At 33.8% G+C, this 27,473-nt stretch overlaps 3 protein-coding genes across 7 annotated transcripts; 1 reads left to right on the top strand and 2 right to left on the bottom strand.

The window, feature by feature from the left end:
• Positions 1-3,827, bottom strand: Polr3E (RNA polymerase III subunit E). Its single transcript, XM_089698375.1, has 8 exons — positions 3,693-3,827; positions 3,374-3,592; positions 2,957-3,113; positions 2,332-2,447; positions 2,008-2,148; positions 1,445-1,613; positions 853-1,043; positions 1-763 (listed from the first exon to the last, which is right to left on the bottom strand). Exons 1-8 carry the CDS (start codon positions 3,720-3,722, stop codon positions 335-337), a joined length of 1,452 nt encoding a protein of 483 aa, XP_089554501.1. The 5' UTR covers positions 3,723-3,827; the 3' UTR covers positions 1-334.
• A 960-nt stretch (positions 3,828-4,787) lies between these two features.
• On the top strand, positions 4,788-8,324 carry FucTB (alpha-(1,3)-fucosyltransferase 10). Of its 5 annotated transcripts, none has more exons than XR_016315977.1 (3): positions 4,788-4,924; positions 5,141-5,214; positions 5,313-5,651. XR_016315977.1 is itself a non-coding variant. In XM_089698374.1 (3 exons), exons 1-3 carry the CDS (start codon positions 4,903-4,905, stop codon positions 6,388-6,390), a joined length of 411 nt encoding a protein of 136 aa, XP_089554500.1. In that variant the 5' UTR covers positions 4,788-4,902; the 3' UTR covers positions 6,391-6,528. The 5 variants fall into 5 exon arrangements, 3 of the variants coding, with proteins under 3 accessions (XP_089554500.1, XP_089554499.1, XP_089554498.1); XM_089698374.1 differs by lacking the exon at positions 5,313-5,651 and adding an exon at positions 6,076-6,528; XM_089698373.1 differs by lacking the exon at positions 5,313-5,651 and adding an exon at positions 6,552-8,324 and having other exon boundaries at positions 4,813-4,924.
• On the bottom strand, positions 8,261-26,680 carry su(r) (dihydropyrimidine dehydrogenase su(r)). Its single transcript, XM_089698371.1, has 22 exons — positions 26,529-26,680; positions 25,789-25,902; positions 24,546-24,716; positions 23,960-24,121; positions 23,386-23,573; positions 22,319-22,445; positions 21,892-22,042; positions 21,171-21,340; positions 20,712-20,789; positions 20,496-20,628; positions 18,164-18,351; positions 17,496-17,702; positions 16,983-17,147; positions 14,459-14,611; positions 14,151-14,271; positions 13,956-14,039; positions 11,585-11,763; positions 11,075-11,251; positions 10,668-10,901; positions 9,329-9,393; positions 8,881-8,973; positions 8,261-8,427 (listed from the first exon to the last, which is right to left on the bottom strand). The coding sequence occupies exons 1-22, from the start codon at positions 26,565-26,567 to the stop codon at positions 8,337-8,339; spliced, it is 3,090 nt and encodes a 1,029-aa protein (XP_089554497.1). The 5' UTR covers positions 26,568-26,680; the 3' UTR covers positions 8,261-8,336.
• Between the last annotated feature and the right edge of the window lie 793 nt (positions 26,681-27,473).

The raw sequence follows: 27,473 nt of genomic DNA, 5'->3' as shown, positions 1-27,473 counted from the left end.
TTATAATTCTTAATGGTTTATTCGTATAAAATAACAATATCCAGTTACCGGACATGCATACACAATAAAAACAGACAGTATATACAGTACAGAAATCACATTTTCACTTATAAATATTAACGTAATTTCGCCACTGGGAAGATAACAAGAATATTCAACGGATAGGATAAACTATGAGTCCATTCAAATTTAATATAAAATTATGCATTCCATTTCACTTCAATACTTCAACACCAATTTATAATTTCTAAATTTCACTTTTGTTTGATTTCCTCGTGATTTTGAACCACACAGCGAAATTTCACATAAATTGATAACCTACTTAACATTAGAGTCACGTATCCTGCCCCCCGCTCACATTTCTAGTCCGTTTACCGATCCCTGTACTAGATTTATTTTTATGTCGTTTCCTATCACTTTCCTCTTCACTAACACTATTACACCTCGGTTTCGGGCTGAGCATTGTGTCCGAACTTATTGAATCCCTTTGAGATTTCTTCCTTTGTCGTTTTGGAACACATTCGCCCATTAGCATTTCGTTGAACTGTCGCTGTCTCGCTTCCCAGTAGAGGTTTTGTCGTTGCACTATTTCGGGGTATTTCGCTTCGAAAGCGACATCTGGTGGTAGGATCAGTTCCCAACCAGTATTGGGGTTTAGTTTTGCGACGGATTGCAGAATTGCCAGCACTTCGTCTGGCGGCAAGCGGACGGCGGCGGTGATTTTTCTCCGGTCAACGTAGGCGTGATGCGTGAAGAGATATAACTGTAAACAAATTATATGTTAATATTTGTAAAAATTACATAAATGCTTATATCACTGATATGCATTAGCTAGAGGGAGGGCTCGCTCACCACGTGGTCGCGCGCGGCGCACAGCAGGCGCGGCGGCGCGGGCGCGGCGCGCGGGAACACGTCGGCGCTGCGCGCGGCCCACAGCCCGCGCACGCAGCACGCGGCGGCGCCCAGTGCGGTCAGCAGCGCCGCTTCGCTCGCGCCGCTCCCGCTCAGCGCGCTGCGCAGCTCCGCGAACGTCATCAACTTGGCTGCAATGTTTGGAATATACATTGAATTCAAATCTAATAAGTACAAAATTAAAAAAATCACAAAAGACGGAGCGGACGAACTGCAATAGGCAGTTCGTCCGCGACTTCGCCCGTGGTACATATTTACGTTTTCCGGGATAAAATATTATAGCCTATACGGATTCGGAAGAATCCGTCTAAGTAATGGTAAAAGAAATTTTGAAATTGGTCCAGCAGTTTTTGAGCCTATTCAATACAAACATACAAAAATGCAAAGGTTTGCTCTTTATTATATTAGTATAGATAATACCAACCTCATTACAAAGTTATGCCTAACATGATCACAAATTTCAACAAAAAATGTTTTTCCATCCTTCAAATGTTAAAAAAAAACTCAAAACAAATCTTATCAAAAAGCATACCATCAATAAGTATCTCCTTAATCTGATCTTGTAACGACAGTTTCTTCTCGGGAACATCTTCAATGTCCTCCACCGCTTTAGGGACCAACTCTCGAATATAATCCCGCGCACTTAACGTCAGCGCCGAACCATCTGACGTTGTAGAACTAAATAGTTTCAGCCTTTCGAGCTAAAATATGATATATTTTTATGAGAAATAAAAAAAATATATATTACAAGCTTTTTACGGAAATGATATGATTTATGTGTTTCATTTTAATTTTATAAACGCAAAGTATGTCTTATCTTATGGATATCTATCCAAAGTAAAGTAACAAAAATCCATACATCTAATTCTAGATAGATGTATGGATTTTTGTTACTCTTTCACGTAAAAACTATTCAATGGATTTGGATGAAACTTTGATGAAGGCTAACACATGCATAAGGATAACACATGCAGAAACTTGATTTTTTGCGCGGTTTCGTCCGCGAGTGCAACCGCGCGACACAGCTAGTTTTACACATAAATTTCAGACTGCTGTACAATAAAGAGTAAATAAATAAATTGTAGGTACTCTTACCTCAGCAGTATCACTCTGAGCACCTTTCCACAAAGCATCATACCAAGGCTCCTCCGCAACTTTCTGACTGATTGTGTGGAAGGATTTCTCTCGCGCCTTTTTGGCTACTTCCGTTTCTACTCTTGCAAACTTCACTGTCACCTGAAAATGGTTAAAAATATTTTATTTATATAATTGTTTTAATACTGGAATAAAATTTAAACTCAATTTATTTTTAATCTAACAAATGCCTAGAATAGAAAAAGTTAAATCAAACCAATCAATTAATTATTCAACTAATAGGACATTAAATAAATTTTTGTAAAAAATTCTGTCGTTTATTACCTGCTGTGGTTCAGGTTCCTTTTCTTCATCGTCAGATACATCTAATTCTTTCTTCTCTTGTTTCCGTTTATCTTGTTTATCACAATATGAATATGACGGCCTAAGTTGAACAATACCTAAACCAAATAAGCATGATTCAAAAATAATTGTGTTAAAAGATAATTAGCATGTTTATTCTCTAAAAAAAATAATAAACAATAAGACCCATTGAATGTAAATCCCACTAATAATATAAAAACAAGAACTATATTGGCATAAAATGTGGTTGTATTTAAGTAAACACAAGAAGTTCTTATAACATTCTTTGAGTGGCTTAAGTTAAAGAATTAAATTTGGGTCATAGGTATTATAGAAAAACAATTTATCAATTCTATCAGAAAAGTGTCCCCTAGTGGGGTAAGGGGCAGATGCATTAGCCATACATCTGTTTCACTGGTCGATTTTCTTTAGGGACAAGTAGGTGATCAGCCTTCGGTGTCCTGCCAGACAGAGACATTTTTTTTCTTTGTCTCCACTGGGAATTGAACCCAGGACCCCCTCAGTTCTACACTCATGCGTCAACCACAGTACCAAGGAGGCGGTCAATTCTATCAGAGATGAATAAATTAACTAAATTTTAATCTACCTTGTATTGGTGTACAATGCAGCTCCTTGTCCTGCAGCAAGCCTACAGCATAGTGTTTAGTGTCAACACATGTACTACTACTTTCATATACTATTTTATCCATTACATCACTTTTAAAATACCTAGCTTTTTCAGCTGACTTTTCTTTTATAAATCCCTGTAAAGAACATATTGAAAACTGAAGACGGACATAATTTACAGTGTGTTGAATAAAAATTAAAATAGTATTGTGTGTATGTAATTTTTGATACAATAAGAAATTGCAGTTTATTTAATTTTAAAACAATGCAGATGTTAATACTATCATATATAAGAAACTCAACCTAATTAAATTATTGCTATCATGTTAGAAAGTGTGTTTTACTACCAGAGTAAATAAAATTATAGAGACAATACATTATTGTAACATAAGCTTACCTGAAGTCCATCTGTATTTACTGCTATTTGCTCTCCTTTAGAAGCGCAATATTTATCACTATATACATCCAAACCGACCTCCATTCGAACTAATTTATTTTTTGGTTTTATAGATGCATTTACTACTTTAACATCTTTCCAGTCCCGATTAGCTGGTCTCACCGGATACTGGTAAATATGGAGATTTTGTGCAAGAGCTTGAGATAAAAAAACTGGTATCTACAATATAAAAAATCGCGAAATATGTAATAATTTATAAACCACAACATAACCTCATTAATGTATGACAGATTATTTCTGTTTTACTATTGGATTTTACCTCTTGCACTATTGGATCGTCCTCCTCCATTTTGATGTATTTCTACTTAATATATTTAAAGCATGTTTTATCTCTCAGAGTATAAACTTTAATTTTGTACACGCCAATATTGTATCTTGATATTTGAAGTTTGAACGCCTTCTATAGCTTCTATCTTTCAAATTTGACAGATAATGTCGAAATATGACACTGACAATTTCCTATTCAATGTGTCACAGAAAAAAAAATGATTTCTTGGTTTTTTTTATTAGCCTTCGACACAGGCCTTCGAGTACCCTAAAAATAAAAAAAATAAATTACTCGCTTTTTTTCCTCCCCTATAATATACATATAAAATTTATTTTATTGTAAACTATAAAGGTACGAAAAGAAAAATTTTATATAGTAAATAAATCGGCCAATTATAATTTATTTTTTTGATGATTGTACGTCAAACATGAATGTCTCTTTGAATGTTAAGGCTACGCGCAGACATACAGCGTTCTGCGTTCCGCGTTCTGCGTTCTGCGTTCGTCAGTTCTGCGTTCTGCGTTCTAGCGCACACAGGAGCACGTTCAAGATATTTGCGTTCTATTTCGCGACTCTCCGCACGTGAAACATGTCTCTCGAAAGTTCATCTTCCGAAGATGAAGCCTTGCTTTTGTGGAGTCTAGAGGAGTCAAAAAAAAGTAGAAAATGTTGGGTACACCCTATCAACACGAAACGAGATGATATGGGAGAATTTAGTATTCTTATCCCTGAGCTGCTTCAAGATGAAGAGAGATTTTATATTTATTTTCGAATGTCAATAAATAGCTTCAATGAGTTACATGACTATGTAAAATCTGAAATAGAAAAACAAGATACCAATTGGAGAAGACGGACCAGCCATAGCGAGAACGCGAGTTCTTTGTAATTCTGTACAGAGAACGCGAGAACGCAAGCGTTCCGAATGACCGCCGCGGTCTAACTGCGTTCTGTGTGCGCCGGCGCTATAGATCCTTCACATTACTAAGAACGCGGAACGCAGAACGCAGAACGCAGAACGCAGAACGCTCTCTGTCTGCGCGTACCCTAATCCGATATTTTTGTTTTGGTAATAGGCGACGTCTACTTCCAATTTCTATAATTACATTAATCTATCAAATCTAGCGAATCTTTAAAAATGCAACAATTTATTTAATATACTGAATCGACATTATACTAGAGTGTTTGTACTACAATAAGCAGAATGTCTGATATGATAATAAATGGTAATAATTTAAATAATTGTTTGGAGCCGTAATAGCTAGAATGTAATGATTTTTACATCGAATAATATCCATTAATTGTTTATTACCCTTTGAGTCAGGTATTTTTTCTGTTCATGTTACGTTATATAAATACTACGTTAGTTTTGTTCAAATTTATAATTTAAACTTTTTTGTTTTGAATGGATTCCTATTATAAAATTTTATTATTAATTCCAGATTCTGTACCTGTAGACAAAAAATGGAGTGAACTAATAAGATATAATATATTTATTATGAAACTTGTGGAATTTGTAAGTATCAAACGTCTTATTTTAATTAAATATCATTGATAATTCTTTACCGCCTGATTCTTATTTGGTGGTTGTACAACAGAATATATTTTTTATAGGTAATATCCCTTGTAATAACATTATTACCAATGGTTATTCCAAAGCCGCAAGGTCATATGTACTGCATATCAACAGGACCTACACTAGTCATATCATTTTTATTTATAATATTATATTTCCGAAAAAAAGTACCCCTTTTTATGGAAAAAATGTATTTGTTTTTTCAAATACTGTTTACATTTGGAGCATTTATACAATGCTTTTTATTAAATCTGGTAAGAGTATGGTTATGGTTAATATACGGAATATTTTATTTTGCACTTTTGACCGCATTATCACTGGATCTTTATCTCATTGCGAATGAAAGGGGATGTACTTTTAGTTGTGCATAATTGTAATTGATATAAACCTTTATTGTAAATATCTTGAACCTATTACTATCAAAATAAAATTTTAATTTTAAATGGTTTTAATTATTTTTAAAGATCATTTTGAAAATTGTCCCTAGATCGTAAAACGGAACATGCTTCTTCTCTCTTTTTTTATGTCGTTTTTTGACATTGACATTCAGATTATTCAGAAATCAGAATTCAGAATTTTGACAAATTGAAATTTGATTCTAATGATTAACAATCAATAACACTTTGTAAATAAATATGTTAATAATTAATATTTATTGTACATAGAGAACTCTTTTTTGTAAATTTTCAAATAAGATCTAATCTACGTAATATATTAAACAATCAACACATGATGATAATTCGTTTAAATAAATGTCCACCCACCGTAAATACGAAATGTAAGTATCGTGTTTACTTCTAGGTTATATCCTTAATCCTCATGATAATACCATTTGTCTTGAGTGATGCTGGTATCATGCACTGCCTGGCTGTCGCCCCAACCCTCATCATATCTGTTATGTTCATCGTGCTTTATTTAGTGGACCAAGTGCACGACTTTGCCGAACAATTATATCTGACTATACAAATTGCCCTTAACATTGCCGCATTTGTTGTAGTGCTCCTACAAAACGAACCATCTGGCGCACTGTACGGTTTATTTTACTGCCACCTTTTGATAGCACTTTGTATAGATCAGTATTATGTTGTCAAAGAACGCGGTTGTTCAATATTTTGATATGATTTACGTAATAAATTTAATTTTCAATACAACTCGTATTATTGTATTTCCATACTTAACATATTTTAAAACAATATTCCACTTATATTATTCTCTTACTTTTAAGTACTATAAGATTGTTGCATGGAATGTTACAAGCAAGTATATCTTACTTTTAGGTAGTGGCCCTCCTCCTCAATATAATACCCCACATTGTGGAGCCTGTGGATGTATGTCACTGCTTGGTCGCCGCGCCAACTCTCATGATCTCCTTACAAATTATGGTGCTATATGTTGTTGACCAAGTTCAGTATGAGGCGGAGTTTTACTATGTTATAATAGAGCTGATACTCACGATTGTAGCATTTATAAACCTTTTCTTAGTGGGAAAAATTGTTGGAGCAATCTATGGATTATTCTATGTAGATTTAATTATTGCTTTTACCATGGATGCATATTATATGTACTCGGAACGAGGGTTGACTTTGTAATATGGACAATTTTGTAAATTCTATTATTAACTGATAATAAAAGGATGTTGACATGCGGTTAGACTGATAAATAGTCATTTAAATTTAGTAGAAACTTGATGACATGTTGATAAAACATAAACTACAATGAATTTTTTTGTGAAATATATATTGAAAGTGCTGAGAAGGGTTTTAAAATTGGCCCTGTCCGAATTTATATGGGTTATTTTAGTGTTGAGTATATTGCTAGTTTATTTGGTATTGAAAAACAATGATGGTGACGTAGAGGAAATTAAAGGTAATGATTATCCTGTAATTATGTGGTGGACTGATGGTTTCCCAGGAACAGAAGATCTACGGGTATGTCCAGGTGATATTAAATGTAATATCTTCAGTGATCACAAATCAATGAAACAAAATATTGATGCATATCTATTTTATGCGAGCAACATAAAGTTTGACAACCTTCCATTACCTAGGCAACCACAGAAAGTTATTTGGGGGCTGTATCATGAAGAATCTCCAAGAAATGTGGAGGAATTATCACATGAAGAGGCATTGAGGATTTTTAATTATTCCTCCACATTCAGTAGATATAGTGATGTGCCGTACCCTTTGCAATTTTTGGACTCTATTGACGATATAACAAGTACGAAATATTTTGTACCCACCAAGGAAAAAGCTAGCTATACTGACAATGCTCCTATCATGTACTTGCAAACAGATTGTGAAACAGCATCAGAGAGAGATGTATATGTTCAAGAACTAATGAAACACATACAGATAGATTCATATGGCTCATGCCTTCAGAATATAGAAATGCCCTCTCAGTTCCAACGAGACTATCTTGAACACCTCAATGATGATGACTTCCTGAACTTTGTTGCCAAATACAAGTTTGTATTGGCATTGGAAAATGGTGTTTGTGATGATTATGTTACCGAAAAATTTTGGCGCGCAATTAAAATTGGTACGGTTCCTATTTATTTCGGTTCACCGAGCATACGAGACTGGTTACCGAATAGAAAGTCTGCTATTTTATTAGAAGATCATCCCACTCCTGAATTAATGGGTGACTACATAAGGAAACTATTGGAAGATGATAACCTATACGAAGAACACTTAGAGCATAAAACGAAGGGACTTATTACGAATATAAAATTAAGAAAGGAATTGAAATTTAGACCATATCAAACAGATGCACTACATATTGTTGTAAATTTCGAGTGCTTTATATGTCAAAAGATTTACGACCTAAGAGCGGGGGTAATTACGGAAAGTGTCGTCAATAAATGGCATTACCACTGCCCAAAACCTATATCTGCTTTGACATTAAGTGTTAATCCTTACAATAATTGGGTGTTTTCTTGGGAAAAAGCGGGAAGGAGAGCCAAGGAAATCGAAAAAAGAGTATTAGGTAGCGTTTAAACGAATTTAAAGAGAATTTTTGTATTGTTTGCTAATATATTTTTATATTGTACATTTTTTATGTTCTTATTGACAAACTGCGTCGAGCGGAGATACAGGATGGACTTGATACTTGGTACCTCTCTTGATTATGTGCGGGATTTTCTTTGGCACCATTCTGTGAAAAGTAAACGTTTAATAAATTAATCGTTAATATGTATTTTCTGTCTCTTTATACTTAAGAGTCCACCTAAAGATTAAAAACATTTACTATAAACTAAGAGTGATATCTAGCTTTTAAGTTAACATAACACTATGCTGGCAAATACAAAGGACATGTTATAGATTTTTTTGACAATTTACAATAAACGCTTGTAGAATTTGTTGTCTAAGTTTAAGTTATCAGTTATTAGTTATCACACATAATTACGAAGTAGATACTAACACTATTCACATATCGACAACATAGAAAAAAATGACGACGCAAAAATAGGTAGGTACTTATAGCTTTTTTACTTAATTACAATATGTTTAAAATACTTAATTGGTACAACAGTTGTAGCCAAACAAGCTAACGAAAAAAGAGCTTCTTTCTCCGGTTAAGCATTCTAAAATTTCAAATGTTACTTACGAAATGCAGTCTATGATGGGGCACACAGATAGGCACAGAGTACAACCTGTACAATCATCTGTTACATGTGGGATGTGTGTTTCTGGATCAAAGCTGAGGAGAGAAATAAATAAATGACCATACAAAAACTTATTAAAATTTGTACTGCGACATCTTTCGTTTTTCGTTTTAAAACTGTTGTTAGTTAAAAGGTACTTGTAGCATATCTGTAGGAGATATACATTAATTGGCACAAAGTTTTGTAGGAAAAAAGTCATAAATAAAATCCAGGGCCTGATTTTTCATTATAGGAAGTAGGTATCTTACTAATTCTTCTATTAAAGTAGGTAAGCGAAAATAAATATTTAGGTATATAATATACCTCCTTATCTGATTGTTGCACTTTTACGAAACAAAAAATAATAAGAAAAAAACAATGTATGAAATTAATGTATTTTACGAAACTTACTCGATTGCCTGATATCCTGAATCTGCACAAGCCATGTAGCATTTTCCGCAGTTGATGCACATGTCCTAAAATTAAAAGCGTATTAGAACTATGTTTACACTAGGTGTGTTGTTTAGTTTTAGATAATTAACAAGCTTATTTATCGAATTTGTCCTGTCTAATGACAAAATAACATTCCAATTATTATAATAGCTAGTAGGTATTAAGTCATAAGTAGTTCATAAATCTTGATACTGATACTACATAAGTAGAAACAAGAATTACAGCAGTGTTAGCGTTAGTTACTATTAAGTATTCTGATTTATGTGATTACGGAACAGAGGCAAAGCTTCATACAACCGCGCAAATCGGTTGCACTACTACAAGCACACGACACAGGTGTTCGTGACTTGGGCGCTTGTCATTGCTTGTCCTATAAACGGCTAGAAAGGCTTTGAAAGTTGACAATGTAAAATGAAATACGCGGTATTTTACTATGTATTAAGGATGCTTTCCACCAGAAATGTGCTATGCAGCTATGCTGCGAAAATGTAATATCTATTGAACTGTGAAACTAGGTGACCGTTTCCACTTATACCTACTAAACTATGTAGCGGTGCGAGGAAGATGGGCAGCTTGACCAATGACCATCCACAGCACGAATCCATGACGTTATTACCAAAGATTAGAATAGGATAATGAATATTTAATAATTTATTACTTTTTACTCGACTGCCGAGAAGCGGTGCATGTTAAAATTATATATTGGGTCTGTATGTACTTCTATAATCTTTAAATATGTATACCTATTATAATTAATGCTACCTCGATCACAAAGCGCCATATTCCTAAACTATAATATGCAGAGTTTGTGCTATGGTATGGTATGTTATGACAATTAAGTAATAAGTTACATGCTTATGTAGGTACGTTTTGGAAATGCATACACTTTTTATAATTATGCAAGCAATTTGTCAAGTTTTTTATAATACTAGAAAATAAAATGCTTATTTAAAAAAAAAATGTTTAATTTTTGACAATCCTTTGTACGTTCTAGAAAGCTTTGTCCCTGTTCCGTTTATCTCTCTCACTCATTTGTTGATACTGGTAAGGATGCTTTTCCATTATGAATGTGTAGCGGGGAATGTTTGAATAGAACCAATCATATCGCTTCATTTAGTTTAAAGTTCCAAGCGCTTGAAGCGATACCATTGGCTATTTACAAACACATACCGTGCTACACATCCACAATGAAAAAGCACCCTTACAAAATTATTGATGGAAAAGCACCTTTACCGATAAAATATAGAGATACAAAATGTAAAACATCCTCGCCTACAAATTAATTAGTCGTACTTACATCATCAATCAAAGCTACAACTTGTTTCGTATTGTCCAACTGTTTGTAAGCACCAATGCGTGGAAGTGCCAGGCCCAAAACATCTTTGATTTTAGGCACTTCTATGGCTCCATTAGCTGTTCCATTTGCCAACGGAGATTGAACCGTATTACCATCTAGTAAGTCTGATTTTTCACGAATCGCGTGTAGCAGTTCTTCCCGCTTTTGATTGTAGGGTCCGAAATGGGCGAGCACCTGCAAAAGAAAATGTAAAATGTTAGTTTTACATGTTTCAACGCATTTATTGTTCCTTCTTAAAATAAGATTATTTACAACTCTTAAAACTTACCAATTACATGAATGGAAAATGTATGATTGTTCAAACGTAAACTTAGCCAAGATGTAAAATAACTCAAATTAGTAGGTACCTTGCCATTTTCGTCGCATAAAGTTTGAACCGGTTTTCCTTTCTGGTGTTTGAATGTAGGCGGTGACTGGCCAATCCATCCATCTAGACCTTTAGACCTCAAGTACAGAAGGGCCTTTAGACCAGTTATGTAATCTTCAACAACCGTGAAATCTTGATTTTGTACTGCACTGCATATCTGTAAAATGAAAAAGATAATCACCAATCGCTGATATATTTTATAGTCGTCACTTAAATAATTCAAAAATAAATACATACAACTAACCTATATTGATTTCTGTATGGTAACTAGAAAATAGAGATATTATGTTGTAGTTATGAATATAATTACGATTGTATCAATACTAAGTACCTATACTTTTGAAATCGTTATTAAATTTATAAGATTTAAGGGGAACCTAAATAAATACTAATACTACTTTCCAAGTCAATTTTTCTCATTTTTTATATAAATTTTTATTAAAGAACTTCTAAAAACATCAATTAAATATTTATATTGATCATCACGTACTTGAACAACGGGTGCGCCACACAAAATGAACTGCAGCGCTGAGTCAGCAGAGTCTATACCGCCGATACCCAGTATGGGGAAGCCGGGCAGTTTGTTGGCGATCGCGGAGACTGCTCGCAGGCCCATGGGACGAGTGGCATTGCCGGATACACCGCCGTATGTTGTGCGCTTTTCTATACCTGTAATGTGGTAATAGATTTTATTTTACTCCCAATGATTAGAGGCTGATTTACCCTAACATTGTGTCGGGGCACGATCAAACATTGTACAATTTTTGTATGAAATGATTCATGCTTGAACGTGGCTCGGATCAAGCACGGCATTGAAATGTGTGTGGATATGGTTTCATTTATTTCCCGTCTCCGGAATGGCCCGTTGCGTGAATCATGCTTTATTATGCTCGGGAATAATTGAAAAGCAATTGGTATAATACTCCAGTCAGTCTAGACATTCAATTCACAATAATTCCAAAAGTTTTCAAACTTCGGTCAAGTGAATTAGAGCAGGCTCCAAGGAGATGTTCGTTTGCAAAAATCGCGGACCTAAATCTGACTTCTGATATATATTGTATAGATCCCAGACATCCTATAGACAGATGTTGCCAACCAGTTTTGTGGTCCCCCTGCCCGCACCCCGGTAATTAAATATGGCATACAAAGAAAAAAATAAAAATTTCCAAAACATGCCGTGTGGGGTATCAAATGAAAGAGCTTATTGAGTAGATCACGAATATATAGCATACTATATACATTTCTTACACTTTCTCTAAGATTTTTTAGAAAATTTACGAAAATGGTCCATTTTTGAGTTAACTTTAAACCACTATAGATTGAAAACTCATGAATATATTTTTTAAATTATTATTTTAAATAATTAACAATAGTCCATTGTTTATGATTCAATAGTTCGTAATATAATATAAGTGAGCTATGTGGTGGATTTGATGAAAATAACTATATACTATATGAACTTGAAAATATACTCGCCATCTTTGAATGCTCCCCCCACTCCCCCATGCAATTATTTCACTGTACGAAATATTGAATCGTAAACAATGGACTATTGTTAATTATTTAAAATAATAATTTAAAAAATATATTCATGAGTTTTCAATCTATAGTGGTTTAAAGTTAACTCAAAAATGGACCATTTTCGTAAATTTTCTAAAAAATCTTAGAGAAAGTGTAAGAAATGTATATAGTATGCTATATATTCGTGATCTACTCAATAAGCTCTTTCATTTGATACCCCACACGGCATGTTTTGGAAGTTTTTATTTTTTTCTTTGTATGCCATATTTAATTACCGGGGTGCGGGCAGGGGGACCACAAAACTGGTTGGCAACATCTGTCTATAGGATGTCTGGGATCTATACAATATATATCAGAAGTCAGATTTAGGTCCGCGATTTTTGCAAACGAAACTCCACTGAGAGTCCGGTCTAAATGGTACATTGGGACGACAATAAATCCCATTTTGCAACCTTGTCCGCAGTCCGGAACTGCAATTAAATTATTTTTTGCTGTATGGTCGTGAAAAAAATTCCAAAAGTTCTGCAAACTTGGGGAAGTTTTCGATATAATATTTCATATCACGTATTAAATTTGCAACCAATCTCAGTGTACGGAACATCTTTTAATATTGAATATTAATTTAATTTTTTTTTTTTAATAAACTGAATGAGGTTGCAAATTTGTAAATGCACCAGAATAGATGTTTTCGAAGTTTGCAACCAAGTTCCAAAACTTTTGTAATTATTCCGAGACCACCTTACTCGAAAAAATGACCACGAATTAAAAATAATTATAAATAAACATGTTCCGGTCAACGAAAAAGGTTGCAAATTTATACAACCGTTCGGTATATATTTCCGATATCTGTGTTAAGTTTGCAGAACTTTTGGAATTTTTTTCACGACCATACAGCAAAAAATAATTTAATTGCAATTTTAACAATGTTCCGTACACTTAGATTGATTGCAAATTTAATACGTGATATGAAATATTATATCGAAAACTTCCCCAAGTTTGCAGAACTTTTGGAATTTTTTTCACGACCATACAGCAAAAAAATAATTTAATTGCAATTTTAACAATGTTCCGGACTGCGGACAAGGTTGCAAAATGAGATTTATTGTCGTCCCAATGTACCATTCACTTGACCGAAGTTTGAAAACTTTTGGAATTATTGTTAAATTCTCGATTTTCAATGTCGATTCTGACTGATCTATAAGAACTAATCTTATTCAGAGTAGAAGCTGCCTTTCCAAACGCTTAGGTATATTACTCAATTAATTAGGTATTTTTAAGTGTTAATGAATCGGATAATGGGAAGTGAGTACAAGTTAAATAAATACATATCGCATTCTTACCTACTCCAGGCCAAGGTGTGGCATCAGCTCTGACAGACATTAAGCCAGAAACCGTATTGATAGCTGAAACCCCACTCGCTCCGCCTATAAATGAAAAATAATTGGAAATTCAAACATTATTATTTCTTAGGTAACTACATTAAATATCATTTCTATTATTAAAAATACTATAGTTGAGGTACTCTTAAGTTTTACCTTCATAAGCAGCTGTAGCGATTGTGACGATTTCTGTTATGTTAGGTGTCAATTTTACGAAGAATGGAATTTTTATCGCTTTCCGCACCCACTGCGATATGGCTTTAACAAGCTTGGGATCCTGTAAAAATATTGGCAAAACAGTTTATTAGTTAGTTCAAAAAGTTGCCATCATTATTATTAGAATTTTTTTATTTTTATTTAAACGACAAATGCTGAGAATTACAACTATTTAAAGTCCAATCTATATGCCTTTGTTATTTTATATATATGTCATAATATGTCATTATAAGGATGATATTATTCACCTGTCCGCATGCCAGACCCATGCCAGACTCTCCCATGCCGTGCGGACACGACAGATTAAGTTCTAAAGCGTCTGCGCCAGACGCTTCAGCCTTGACTGCCAGTTCTGTCCAATCGGCTTCGTTGAATGAACACATTATTGATGCTATTATTACCTGTAATATAAAAATAATATGTTTAAATGAAGGATAAGATAAATGATTGTTTAATTATTGTTTTCTAGACTAATTCAATCCTTTGTTAAATCTAGTCAAGAGAATTTTGTTTTCTGATTTATAAGGTTGGTAAAGAGACATTATTTTTTACGTATTCGATATGTATGTGTTGGTATTGGCAAATCCCCAAATAATTCCTTACCTTCATGCGTAAACTTGGATAGTCTCAATACGCATTTCTCTTCTCATGTTAACAATTTCGACGCTAAAGTTAAACAGCGTACTTTAAATAGAATTACCTCTGACTCTGTTCCTTTGCATCCTCCGTTCAAGTTTAGTCAATTTTCTGATTGTGATGTTAAGAAGAACATATTAGCTATAAGCTCAAAAGCTGTCGGCAGTGACTGCATTAGCCGTAATATGATCATTCCCATCCTAGATACTATTGTTCCCGTAATCACACATATCCTGAACTATTCAATTTCCTCACATACCTTTCCAAGTGCTTGGAAAAATGCTTTCATTATCCCTCTACCAAAACATTCTAAACCCTCTACGCTCACCGATTTCCGCCCGATATCTATCCTTCCATTTCTGTCAAAAGTCCTAGAGCGCTTAGTACAACAGCAGCTTAGCGTTTTCCTTAATAAGTATGATCTCCTTAATCCTTTCCAATCCGGTTTTCGTCCCGGTCATAGCACGGTTACTGCTCTAGTTAAAGTCACTGACGACATTCGCTTTCATTTGGATCAAAAACAGCTTACGCTACTAACATCTCTAGATTTTAGTAATGCTTTTAATACAGTTGACCATGATATCCTTCTCAGCACGCTTAGTTCTCTTAACATATCTCCAACAGATATTGATTGGTTTCGTAGTTATCTACAGGAACGCCAGCAGCGTGTCCAAGTTGATAATTCTTTTTCCTCTTGGGCTGACGTTACTGCTGGTGTTCCGCAAGGCGGTGTGCTTTCTCCTCTTCTTTTTAGTTTATTTATTAATTCAATATCCCTCAACATCACTTCTCTCTATCATATGTATGCCGACGACTTTCAAATTTACTGTCACACTTCGCTTGAAGACCTGCCGAATGCTATTGCTAAAATGAACGACGACGTATCCACTATTGTTGATTGGAGTTATAGTCACGGCCTAAACGTAAACCCAAAAAAGACGCAAAGTATAATATGCGGTACGAAATACTTTGTATCCAAAATAGATTTTTCTACTTTGCCTAGGGTAATAGTTGATGGGATTGCTATACCGTATAGTACCGAAATTAAGTGTCTGGGGATTTGGATTGATTCGTGTCTATCTTGGAATCGTCAAATAAAGGAGGTTCGTAAAAAGGTTTTTGCTGCTGCGGGTTCGCTCCGTCGCTTACGTAATTTTCTGCCGATACCGACTAAGATTGCGCTCGTCCAAACACTCCTTTTACCTATCATAGATTATGCTGATGCGTGCTATCCTGACCTCTTCGAATACCACCTAGACTGCCTTGAGCGTCTTCAGAATTTCTGCATAAGATTTGTGTTTGGCTTGCGCAAATACGATCACGTCTCCGAGTTTCGCACTAAGCTCAAATGGCTTCCCATCCGTCTTCGCCGAAATACTCATATCCTTCACCTCCTGTATTGTGTTCTGTTCGATCCGAGAACTCCGCTATACTTAAAAGAGAGATTTGAGTTCCTTGTGTCTAACGTCAACCCGACGCGTTCCTCTAATAAACACCGTCTAGCAATGCCACCGCATGTTAATCATGTTTATAACTCCTCGTTCACTGTGCGTGCCATTAGACTTTGGAATGCTTTACCCTTAGACATAAGAGCAGCTCAATCTCTATCTACGTTCAAAAACTTACTGAAGCAATTTTATTTATCCAATTAGTCGGTAATTTCATTGTTTATTTTATTAGTCATTTGTGTTGGTGTGCGTTTTCTATTTTATGTATGTGTATTTATATATGTATGTTTATTTTCCTATTATAATATATGGATATGTTTGTATCTATTTATTTAGTTATATTATGTATGTACATTATGTATATGTATATATGTGTATGTTTATGTATATTTATAAGCTTATATTATTATCTATTTATATAATATGTATTTTTATTTATTTTTAATTTATTTATTTTATTTTATTTTTTCTGTTCTTAGTGCACTTTGCCCTGTTTTTAATTACTTTTGCACTGCGTCTCCTTGTCCACCAGGTTGTCTGGAAGAGATCGCTGTCTGAGCGATAAGACCGCCTGTTGTGCTCTTTTATTAACTAATGTATTTTGTCCTTATTTGTACTTTTCTCTGTGGTGCACAATAAAGTATTTTTGTTTGTTGTTTGTTTGTTTGTACCTATTTCTCTTACTCACTTTAGTAGGAAAGTCTTTCTTCAATTCTCGAATACTCTGGCACCAGTAGGCTTCGCATTTCTCGGAAATCAGCTCGATGTTCAAGAAGGATCCTTGACCAGGTCCATAGTTCTCACCAGACGTCGCTCCACGCACAATTCGTGGTGATACGTTGGTGACCAAATCCTGAAGAATATAAAGTTTAAAAACTTATAATGACTAAAGATTAAGTTAATTAATCGTGTTTTATCACTTTTTATAATAATATTAGTAAGTGTAGTTCTGTAATTTTTTTATCTCAGACTGAGGATTCAATAGCGTCTATTTACTTAACTAGCGCGTATGGTTGTTTGTTATTCTTTCAAAAACAGACAATTTAATTACATACTGATTTATTACACGTAGCCATTTGTTTATCCTGGCACCATGCAAGTTAAGCGGCTGATCTAAAAACATCAACCGTTTTTTAACATAAAACTTGACTTCACAAACAAAAGAAGTTTATTTTAACCAACTCAATACAACTTTGCATACCTTATCCAAGCCAAAAGTCTTGGTGACAGCGAATCCCCAGCCCTGCTCGAAGGCGCGGCGGATCATCGCAGAGCTGGTGGTGGGCGGGGCACTCGCCAGCCCGAACGGGTTCTCGAAGCGAATCCCGCACACTTCTACTGAGAGATCCACCTCATCTATCGCGGTATGGAACTTGGGTAGCTCGACTGGTGAAGTGCGCGGAATGTTCTAGAAGGAGTTTGATATGTAAATAATGCGAGACGCGAAATATGCTCCAAAGCAGAGAACTGACTTAGGGGCTTATTTCATAGGATGTTCTGGAAGGATGAAAGAATGACTGACATAATTCTATTCAAGGAAGGTAGCGGCAATACAAAAAAAGTGTTGATATTGAAGAAGATTTTTTGACAATTTTAGGCGCTTCTGCTAACTTCTTTTATTTACATATCAAACGGAAAAACGAATAAGTGAGGTTGTGGCTAGTGATTAAGTAAAGTTTAGCTTATTTAAAAATATTGTTTAAGCGATATAGCACTCAATGGATGACGCAAACAATTCCAAATATATAATAAAATGGAAATAAAACATTGAAAAAATTTACGATGTAACTACCTACAGCTATTACTTACAACAGAAACAGGATACAAATATTCTGATAATTTTAATAGTACCTAATCCATATTCTTTACCTGTAAATAACAGTGCATATGCCATGCTGCTGTTTTGCCATCGTTCACAGATTCGACGGTAGTTTCAGCGACTCCTGCAAGGTCTCCACCCACGAATACTTGTGGTTTGCTAACGCTCTGCATCGTCAAGCTGTCTATTTCTGGCAACCCCCAGCGATTCAGTTTTACACCTGACATAGCTTCCTTGACTGTGAAATATTTTTTACTATTAATATCTTAGATCATTAAGTAATGGATAACACACGCAGGCGTTTCCCCTTTTGCCGAGGTATAAGATTATTCGAATCGAAAAATCTTATGCTTTCATAAAAACTACTTGCGTAATCGATTACGAACACTCTGCGTATTCGTAAAACATCGAAAGGACGTCTGCGAGTGCTCCGCTAAAAATGCCGTTTTGCACTGTCAAGTCTTGCAGAAGCAATTCAAACATGTCGAATATTAAAAAAGATGAAATAACCTTTCATTTGTGTATATTTTTTTATTTTTTTAACGTACATTTCTAATTAAATGCAATTTCTAATAATCGTCGATGTATCGTTTAGCGATATGATCAAGACAAATAATCGAGTCATGTGTGTACTCGATCATTGATGCGGCCTCACGAGACTATCATGGAAAGAAAATATACAAATTTAATCTTTATGAACTAAGAGATAAAGTTGAATTTAAAACGCGATATTGAACCGCATTCCCCACGAGACTATAAAGCGATGTAGCGAGACTATCTTGAAGAGAAAATATACAAATTTAATCTTTATGAACTAAGCGATAAAGTTGAATTTAGAACGCGATATTGAACCGCACTCCCCACGAGACTATAAAGTGATGTAGCGAGACTATCTTGAAGAGAAATTCAAATTTAATCTTTATGAACTTAGTGATAGAGTTGAATTTAAAAAGTCGTCGCTTAAAAGGTCGTAAATTTTTACGACTTTCTTAGTGACGGACTGCTTTTAACTTGAACGTCGATAAAAAAATATTTTTCTAAGTATAATTTGAAATGAGATGAGAATTAATCTTTATTATATTAAAATTTTACACAACTGCATAAAAAGGAGTATAATGTTTATTTTGTAAGTCTTGTAGTTATATATTTATTATAATTTACGCTTGGTTACTTTTAACTGGCAGAACATTTTAATGGTACGGAACCCTTCGTGCGCGAGTCCGACTCGCATTTAGCCGTTTTTTTTTGTAATGTTAATCTTGTAACCTTTCTATTATGTAATCTATACTAATATTATAAAGCTGAAGAGTTTGTTTGTTTGTTTGAAAGCGCTATTCTCGGGAACTACTGGTCCGATTTGAAAAATTCTTTCGGTGTTAGTCTATAGCCCATTTATGAGGAAGGTATATATCATCACGCTACGACCAACAGGAGTGGAGCCACGGGGGTGAAACCGCGCGGAGCAGCTACTTTGTTTATATGTATGTACGAATATTGCGTATATTTCAGATTTACAAAAAATCCTGCTTTAAGGCTAAGGTGGATTGAATGCTGTGGGAGAAAATCAGAATGGACACCTCGGTACAGAAATAATAAAAATTTCTGGCCCGATATTTATTTTATTGAATATAATATGTGATGTGTTGAATAAATACATATTCAAATACAAATAAAATGGCGTTTTATTGTTTTTTCGTATGCATATAATAATGATGAAAACGTTACAAATGACCTGTGTAGTATTTTTTATGAATATAATATTAATGTTATTTCTAATTTCAACAAAATTATTATTTTTGTAATATCGATATGGTTACATCCCTTTAGAGCGATTGTATTATTACGTATATGTATAGAGATTTTTCTGTGTAATCGATGTATGTGTGCAAAAACATGCTAGTCTGTCCATTTTGTAATAGTTTGAGTTTGTAAAGACACAAATTATTTTTGTGAATGTGTGATTGTGTTTCAAAGTGTGAGTTACCCTCCCCGCACCAAAACCGGCAGAAAGTTTAGTTAGAACATTTGCCAGCGTGCTCCATCCATTACTTAATGATCTAAGATTAATATGGATATAGCAAGGCTATATCTATATAGGTGCAGGACATACCTATAAATAAACATTTGTAGTAAGAACATAATATATTTTTTTTATTCTTGGTGTCTACTTACATACACGTAGTTGAATATAGACATGATAAAATGTTTTCCACTATTTACAATAAGCCTATTTATATATAAGCTGCACAAGCATATTTGCTAAATCTAATTCGAAGTGTATTTTGATTAACTAGGTTAGGTATACTGGATCTTCATTGTTCTTGCAAATACACCAAACTACACTAATTATATTTCAAGCTTGCTCAGACATTAGTGCCTTACCATCTGTGTCATACAGTCCAGAACCAAAAGCAGAGATAATGAAGTTAGCTTTCAGTTGCATGATTTGGTCTTCATCTTCTATCCATTCTCCATCGTCTAACTGCTCTGTGCGACACATTTTTAATGCAGCAATCTATAATATAACAATAATAATTTAAATACTGTTTTAATATAAAATGTTGTTTTTCAAGAATTGAATCTGCGGGTAATTTTCACCTTTCCATTTTTAACGATGACTTCTCGAGGCGACATGAATGGAACGAATTCGCATTTTTCTTCTTTTGCCAAATCGACCTGAAATTTAAACAAATATTACATCTTAAATAACATTAAAATTACGGTGATAAAAGAGTAAAATATTTTCATAAAATGTATTAAAAAATATCCGAGACAAAAACGTAGTTAAACAATTACATTTTAAACATTTACGTGATATTTTATCATGCATATAACAGTTTATTTTTAAACACATATTTCTACTAATATACTAGTACATATTATATAAGAGCAACTATGGAGTTTCTTGCCGGTTCTTCTCCATAGATACTGCTTTCCGAATCGGTGGTAAATGTTAAAAATATGTATTGACGTTTCAAAAGTGCTTCTCGAAGAAGTCTAATTGAATAAATAAATGTTTGAGTTTGAGTTTGAGTTTATATTAATAGTAATACAAACCTCTTCAGGCACAGCGCGTATATTAGTGAATCCCTTCCTAAACACAACATACACGCGTCTAGCACCGCACCGGAGGGCTGACGTCGCGCAATCGAACGCGGTGTCCCCAGCTCCAAGCACTATAACGTTGCCGTGTAGCTCTGGTAGGGAGGACTTGCAAGAACATAGCCCTGTGAAATTGTGTTTAATCTACACTAATATTATAAAGACGAAAACTTTGTTTGTTTGTTTGTAATGAATAGGCTCATAAACTACTGGACCGATTTTAAAAATTCTTTCACCATTCGAAAGCTATATCCACGAGTAATATAGGATAGGTTTTATCCCGGAAATTCCACGGGAACGGGAACTATGCGAGTTTTTCTTAGAAACCGCGGGCGGAGCCGCGGCAGAAAGAAATGGTATCTGCGTGTAACGGGATATAGGTTATGCTCTTTTTTTTGCTGGAAATCTAAGGTGTAAAGATGGATGGTACTTAAATTGTCACAGCATAACGCATAGCGTAGCATAACGGCTTGCTGTTACATTTATTTAACATATTTTGTACGTATGTAATTTATGTATATGTCGCATTAAACTAATACTAAAATAGCGATGTTAAATTTTCTCCTAATGATAGTTTTTTTCGTTTGAGTATTTCTCATGTGCAAATTAAGTAGGTACCTACATATTTATAAACAGAAAATTAAAATGTGAGCCAATTTATCGTAAAAAAACATACCTCTTTTACTTCCTTTCGCTACCAATGGTAGAAAGTCCTTGCTGGTATAGAATCCCATTTCTTGATTAAGATTTTTGAATATCGGAATACTCTTAGGCTCGGGGAGACCTATTCCCAAGAATACAGCTGCATGTCCATCTTTTATGAGACCCTGTAATTATAATGGTGTTTTTCTTACCACGTTACTAAAAAACTATTCGATATTTAGTTAATATTTTAGGTAGATCTTGATGATACAAAAGCCTAATAATTAAGAGGTATTTTATTAAAATCCGCCATATTTCCATTTTACGCATAAGAGTAAATAACAAAGTCTGCTTATTATAAATCATCCGACAGTAATTTTTTCGTGGCTTGATTTTTAATAATTTAATCGGCTGAAGTTTTTAAAACGAAATTTATATTAAAGACTTATAAACATATGTACCTCAACAGTTAAATCCTTAGTGGAGAGAGATCTATTAGTAGCAAACTTCACTCCCAAATTCTTGACGAGATCAACTTCATACTGGACCACGTCATACGGCAAACGGTACTGCGGTATTTCAGAGGAGCTGAAAAATACTTCAAATAAAGCCATATGCCATGTTTCATTTTTTAGAAAGTTTGCAAAAAATAAATATGTACTAGACCTAGAGAAATGCATTTGTTTTAGGTAGGGACCTACGTATTGCCTTTAGAATGAATTTAAATAGTAAGAAATATCCTTACCTAAAGATCAGCTATACCTGTGATACAGACTAATAGAATAAAATATACATAGAGTTACTTTCGCATTTATAATAATAATATTAGTAGGATCATTTTTTGGCCGTTAATTGAAGAAATATTTATTGTCCTGAAATATTTATTTATTATTAATTACGGCGTATATCTATGGTCTATTTTGTAATAGTTACGCTTTCCAGTATCGATATATATGATATCGTTCATAACAATATGCACAACATAATTATAAAGTCAGAACTATGGCATGTAACATTTAAATAATATAGACATCTTCTTAGTTATTATATCAGCTTCACAATATGAGAGTATCTATTATCTATAATATTACGCCTTTTAAAACGACCTATGACTTAGTAGTAAGTAGTATGTTATGAACTTATGATTACTCATTCATACTTATTATTGTTTTGTAATACATTTTAAAATTGTTAGGTATTCATTATCAAGTAATGTGTGCTTTGTTAATAAGATAATTATTTACAAAACATAGTTTTGATGAATTTGAGAAGTTTTTAAATTAGTATTAGAAAAAAATCGAACATGGACTCCCGTCCATGAGACCCGCGTCTTTTTGCCAAAAAGTGTGTTTAAAAACGTTCATCCTAAGATGAATTCCTAAAAGGAAGCAATAAATAGAAAATAATGATATCAATACGATACGACTTTAATAATTATGATTTGTCATTGTTTATTTTATCCTTTATCTCACATATTTGTGAGCAAGTTTATTGATAATAAATAACAAGAATGAATAATCCTTCTTACCTCAAGCCACCAAGATATTTCTCCTTTTCATAAACAGTAATGTTCTTATAGCCAAGTCTAGCAAGAAAACAAGCGCAACTAATGCTGGCCGGACCACCGCCTACGAGCGCGATCTTTTGGTCACCGCCTTTGGGGAGTGGCTTCGTTTTGGGGTCTAGAGTTTGGGGTATACCCATCTTCATGAATACCTGTGAAATAAGTGATTTTTTAATGCTATTGATGCTACGGTCAAGTGATTATTATAATATAATTTTATAGATATTGTGATAAGTTGATAGATAGATTTAGTTATAGATTCGATCAAGATTATAAAATTTCAAAATAACCGATGCAAGTCGTAAACTAATTCGTTTATTTATGAAATAGTTATTGTATAAAATATGTCAGATTATCAGGAACAGCAAGCAGTGTTTATATCTGTACCTACATCTTTATATCTGGAGGATTTAATATAATATTTATTAACTTAATAGAGAATTTTGCAAATATACATATACAAGATGGTTTTGTATTACAGCTTTAAAAAAAACATTAATCATTTAACAACAATTTCAATATTTAAAAGTATACATACATCAACAGCGAAATGCTGTAGTCCCCCTATATTAATGGCCCCCTCCTCGCTCGCGTGGAGGTTGCAGCCGCCCACACAGAGGTCGCTAGTGGGACACACCATGCCGCATGTGAGGCCCAACGGGTTGTCAGAGAGAATCGCTTTGGCGGCGCCATAGTAGTTCTGTAAGTAAAAGTGTCTATGTATGGTAGCAAGAAGGTAGCAAAAATACTCGATTTATAGTTTTTTGTGATAAATTGTTAAATGCTGTATATAAAGAAACAATAAGTAAAGCGATTTTAAATTATTTCGGTACGTTCATTAATCTCAAAACTCGAATAAAATCCTAACTTACATCAAATTCCTGCACTACTTAATAATAATAACCGATTGTCTTCCATAATTTTATTTTTAGATACACTGTCCAAAAATAACTATCTAATAACGAAGTGTCAAATCACCGATAAAGGTAGGTACAATTTAAAATTAAAGCCGTTGTTTACATCGGCGAAGGACATTGAATCGTAGAATATTCTAGCATCATATTTTCACCCTAGCAACAATAGAAATACTAAAGTATCCTCAATACAATACTGATTATTATTACCCGATTAGCGATACTAGTGATAAAGCTCTTGACATCGATTTGCGTGGGACAGGACTTCTGGCAAGGGGCATCAGCACATTTAAGGCACCTCGCTGCCTCCTTAAGCGCACCTCTTTCAGAGAGCGTGGTATGTTTGATGTCGTCGAAGTTTTTCGTAAGCGATGGACAGGCCTGTAAAAATGATATAATGTTTATTTTATCGTTTTGTATGGAGCCATTCACTTTCAAATATACCTAACTAGCGACCCGCCCCGGCTTCGCACGGGTGCAATGCTGATACTAAATACACTACAGAAAAATTGTGAACGTTATATAGGTATAAAAATATAGCGGCCCGCTCCGGCCTCCGGCATCGCACGGGTATAAAATACATAGCCGGGCGGCCGCAAACGCTACGTCCTGCAATTTTTAAATCTGTAATATCTTCGAAAATATTCACTTAAATCATACGGTGTAAAGGGCCATATAGATCTATATTAAATGAACAATGTATTCATGGTATTTAATTGGTTAAGGATTAATGCTGTATTGGTTAAAATCGCTTCGAAAATTAGCCATTATTTGTCGTAAAAAGTAAATGACAAAAAAAAGTTATTGTGGGTTATCCATAAGAGATAGACATATACCATCGCGGACTTTTCTGTAGACCTTTTCAATGTGTATAATACTTAGTACATTATTTTGATAAAACTCGTAGGGTTCAGCCTGCGTTTGCAATGTAAGCGGAATAAATGTAATTTTTTACGACATCACATTAGAAACCTCAAAAATAACAGTACTTCTCCACTACTTAATGGATCTTATTATACATATAAACCTTCCTCTTGAATCACTCTATCTATTAAAAAAAACCGCATCAAAATCCGTTGCGTAGTTTCAAAGATTTAAGCGTACAAAGGGACATAGGGACATAGGGACAGGGAAAGAGACTTTGTTTTATACTATGTAGTGATGATATAAAATGAAAAATCCAGCATGGCGGTAGGTAAACATTTGAACAAAATATATGTACATACAGTTAGGGTAGCTTTTCGATTACATAAATTATGATAATGATTATTTTTAGTTCTATTTAATAGGTAACAAGGTATAACTTGGATGATAATAAATGTGATAATTACTTTTAAATTCCTGCTCCTCTCAAAACAATACACAGGGCCTTATCGCATTTGATAGAAAAGTGATTAAGATACGAGTACTTAAAGTAAATCAATTGGTAATTATCAAAATATTATTAACTTACGGAGGTACATTTTCTGTCAGAGTTGCGCTTCCAATGCTGTTTATTCTTCTTGGTCTCTACTGACGGCACCAAGTTACTGAATGGCTTGACCTTGGGATTTAATTTGAGTAAATTCTGAAATAGGAGACAGTTTTTATGAATAAAATAATTGATTAGTAAATTGAGATTTATTAAAATATGTAGCAGTCGTTTACAATTGTTAAGTAGATACCTACTATTAATTATTATTCTGTGCTATTGGCACGACTGATAGATTATTTAATTAAATTGTTATAACTTTAGTTGTTAAATGTACCACATAATTAAAATGTACTGTACATGTACGGAGTCGGGAACAATAAATTATTAGTCATGGTTTCTCAATACGTGAGATTTTTTAATAATAGCATGAGACAAATTTCCAAGATAATATTATTATTGTCTTGTACTATGAGCGTTACGTTCAAAACATGAACATAATAAGCCAAGTAATTATTATAAAAGTGTATTTGAAAATATTTTTTAATTTTAAAACTTTTGATCATGATTGATTAACTTGTAACTGTTTATATTATGGATTTACTTACCTAAGTTACCAAGAAAGTACCTAAGTAAATCTTTGTGTAAGTTAAATAATTATTATTAATATAAACTAGTTATCGAAAATCCTTGAAGTGAATATCGTTCCATTGACACTATTGCGTTTCATTAATCGACGATCACTTTAAGATAAAATTGTTATATTTTCATTTAATACTGACCTCAATATCCGGCAGCTCTTGGCTCAACAATTTCGCCATTTCACTGAACTTTAATGTCTTTGAAATAGAGACGAATTTCGGAAAGCTATTTTATTTACGTAGATAATTTCGCGGCGTAGTGGACTGCTCACTGGCAGTGCGTCACATACGACTAAACATTATTTCAAGTTCTTAATCGACGTATTTTATAAACGTGTTTATCTTTGTTTATCGCTGTTGCGAACAAAAGTACATCTAGATTACTTTTAGGATATGAACGGAAACTTTTGAAATATTCACTTACCACTGGGTACGAAATTTTAAAATGAACAGGAGCGAGATTTTATAAAATACTTATTTTATATTAAAAACATAATATTATATTCTTAGTTAAATACTTATATTCTCCATAATAATATTAAGTTTAAGAATTGTGATCTTACATATTTTTAATAAACTTCTGTATCGTAAATAACAATTTAAAATAATCTCCTTCTTTTTTTGAACTTGGTTAAAAATTAAGAATTGTTAAAATTTGAAGATTTCATATTCCTTTGATTTATTGGAATAGACCTATTTAATTGTTGCCATGTTAACACTTTACGCAATAGATAGGCCGATTGTGCTATCTGGCTCGTGTTGTTGATAAGCTTGTATCATATGTTCATATGAGTGTCATTGTTTATCCTCATTCGTATTTTATTCGGTTGGCTTTTTTTAACGAGATTAAATTATAAAATGATTATTTGACATGATATTAAAATATTTCATCAACAATATCACTGAATAAAAATGCTGCGTGTACCATTTTGCTCACTAGGTATAACAAATAGGAAATAATCATATTTGTATGACCTAGGATATAATATTATGATAACTTAGTTGGGAATCCCCGAGAATTATGAACATAATGAAAAAGGTTACTTTTTCAATTAAATGTTAAATTGGATATTGAGTAGCTTGCTT

Source organism: Colias philodice, chromosome 8, assembly GCF_061535455.1.
Source record: "Colias philodice isolate Cphi_HAF_F1 chromosome 8, ilColPhil1 Martin Lab GWU primary, whole genome shotgun sequence".
NCBI lineage: Eukaryota > Metazoa > Arthropoda > Insecta > Lepidoptera > Pieridae > Colias > Colias philodice.
Note: the sequence above shows the minus strand (reverse complement) of the source record. Positions and strands in the feature narration are given on the sequence as shown.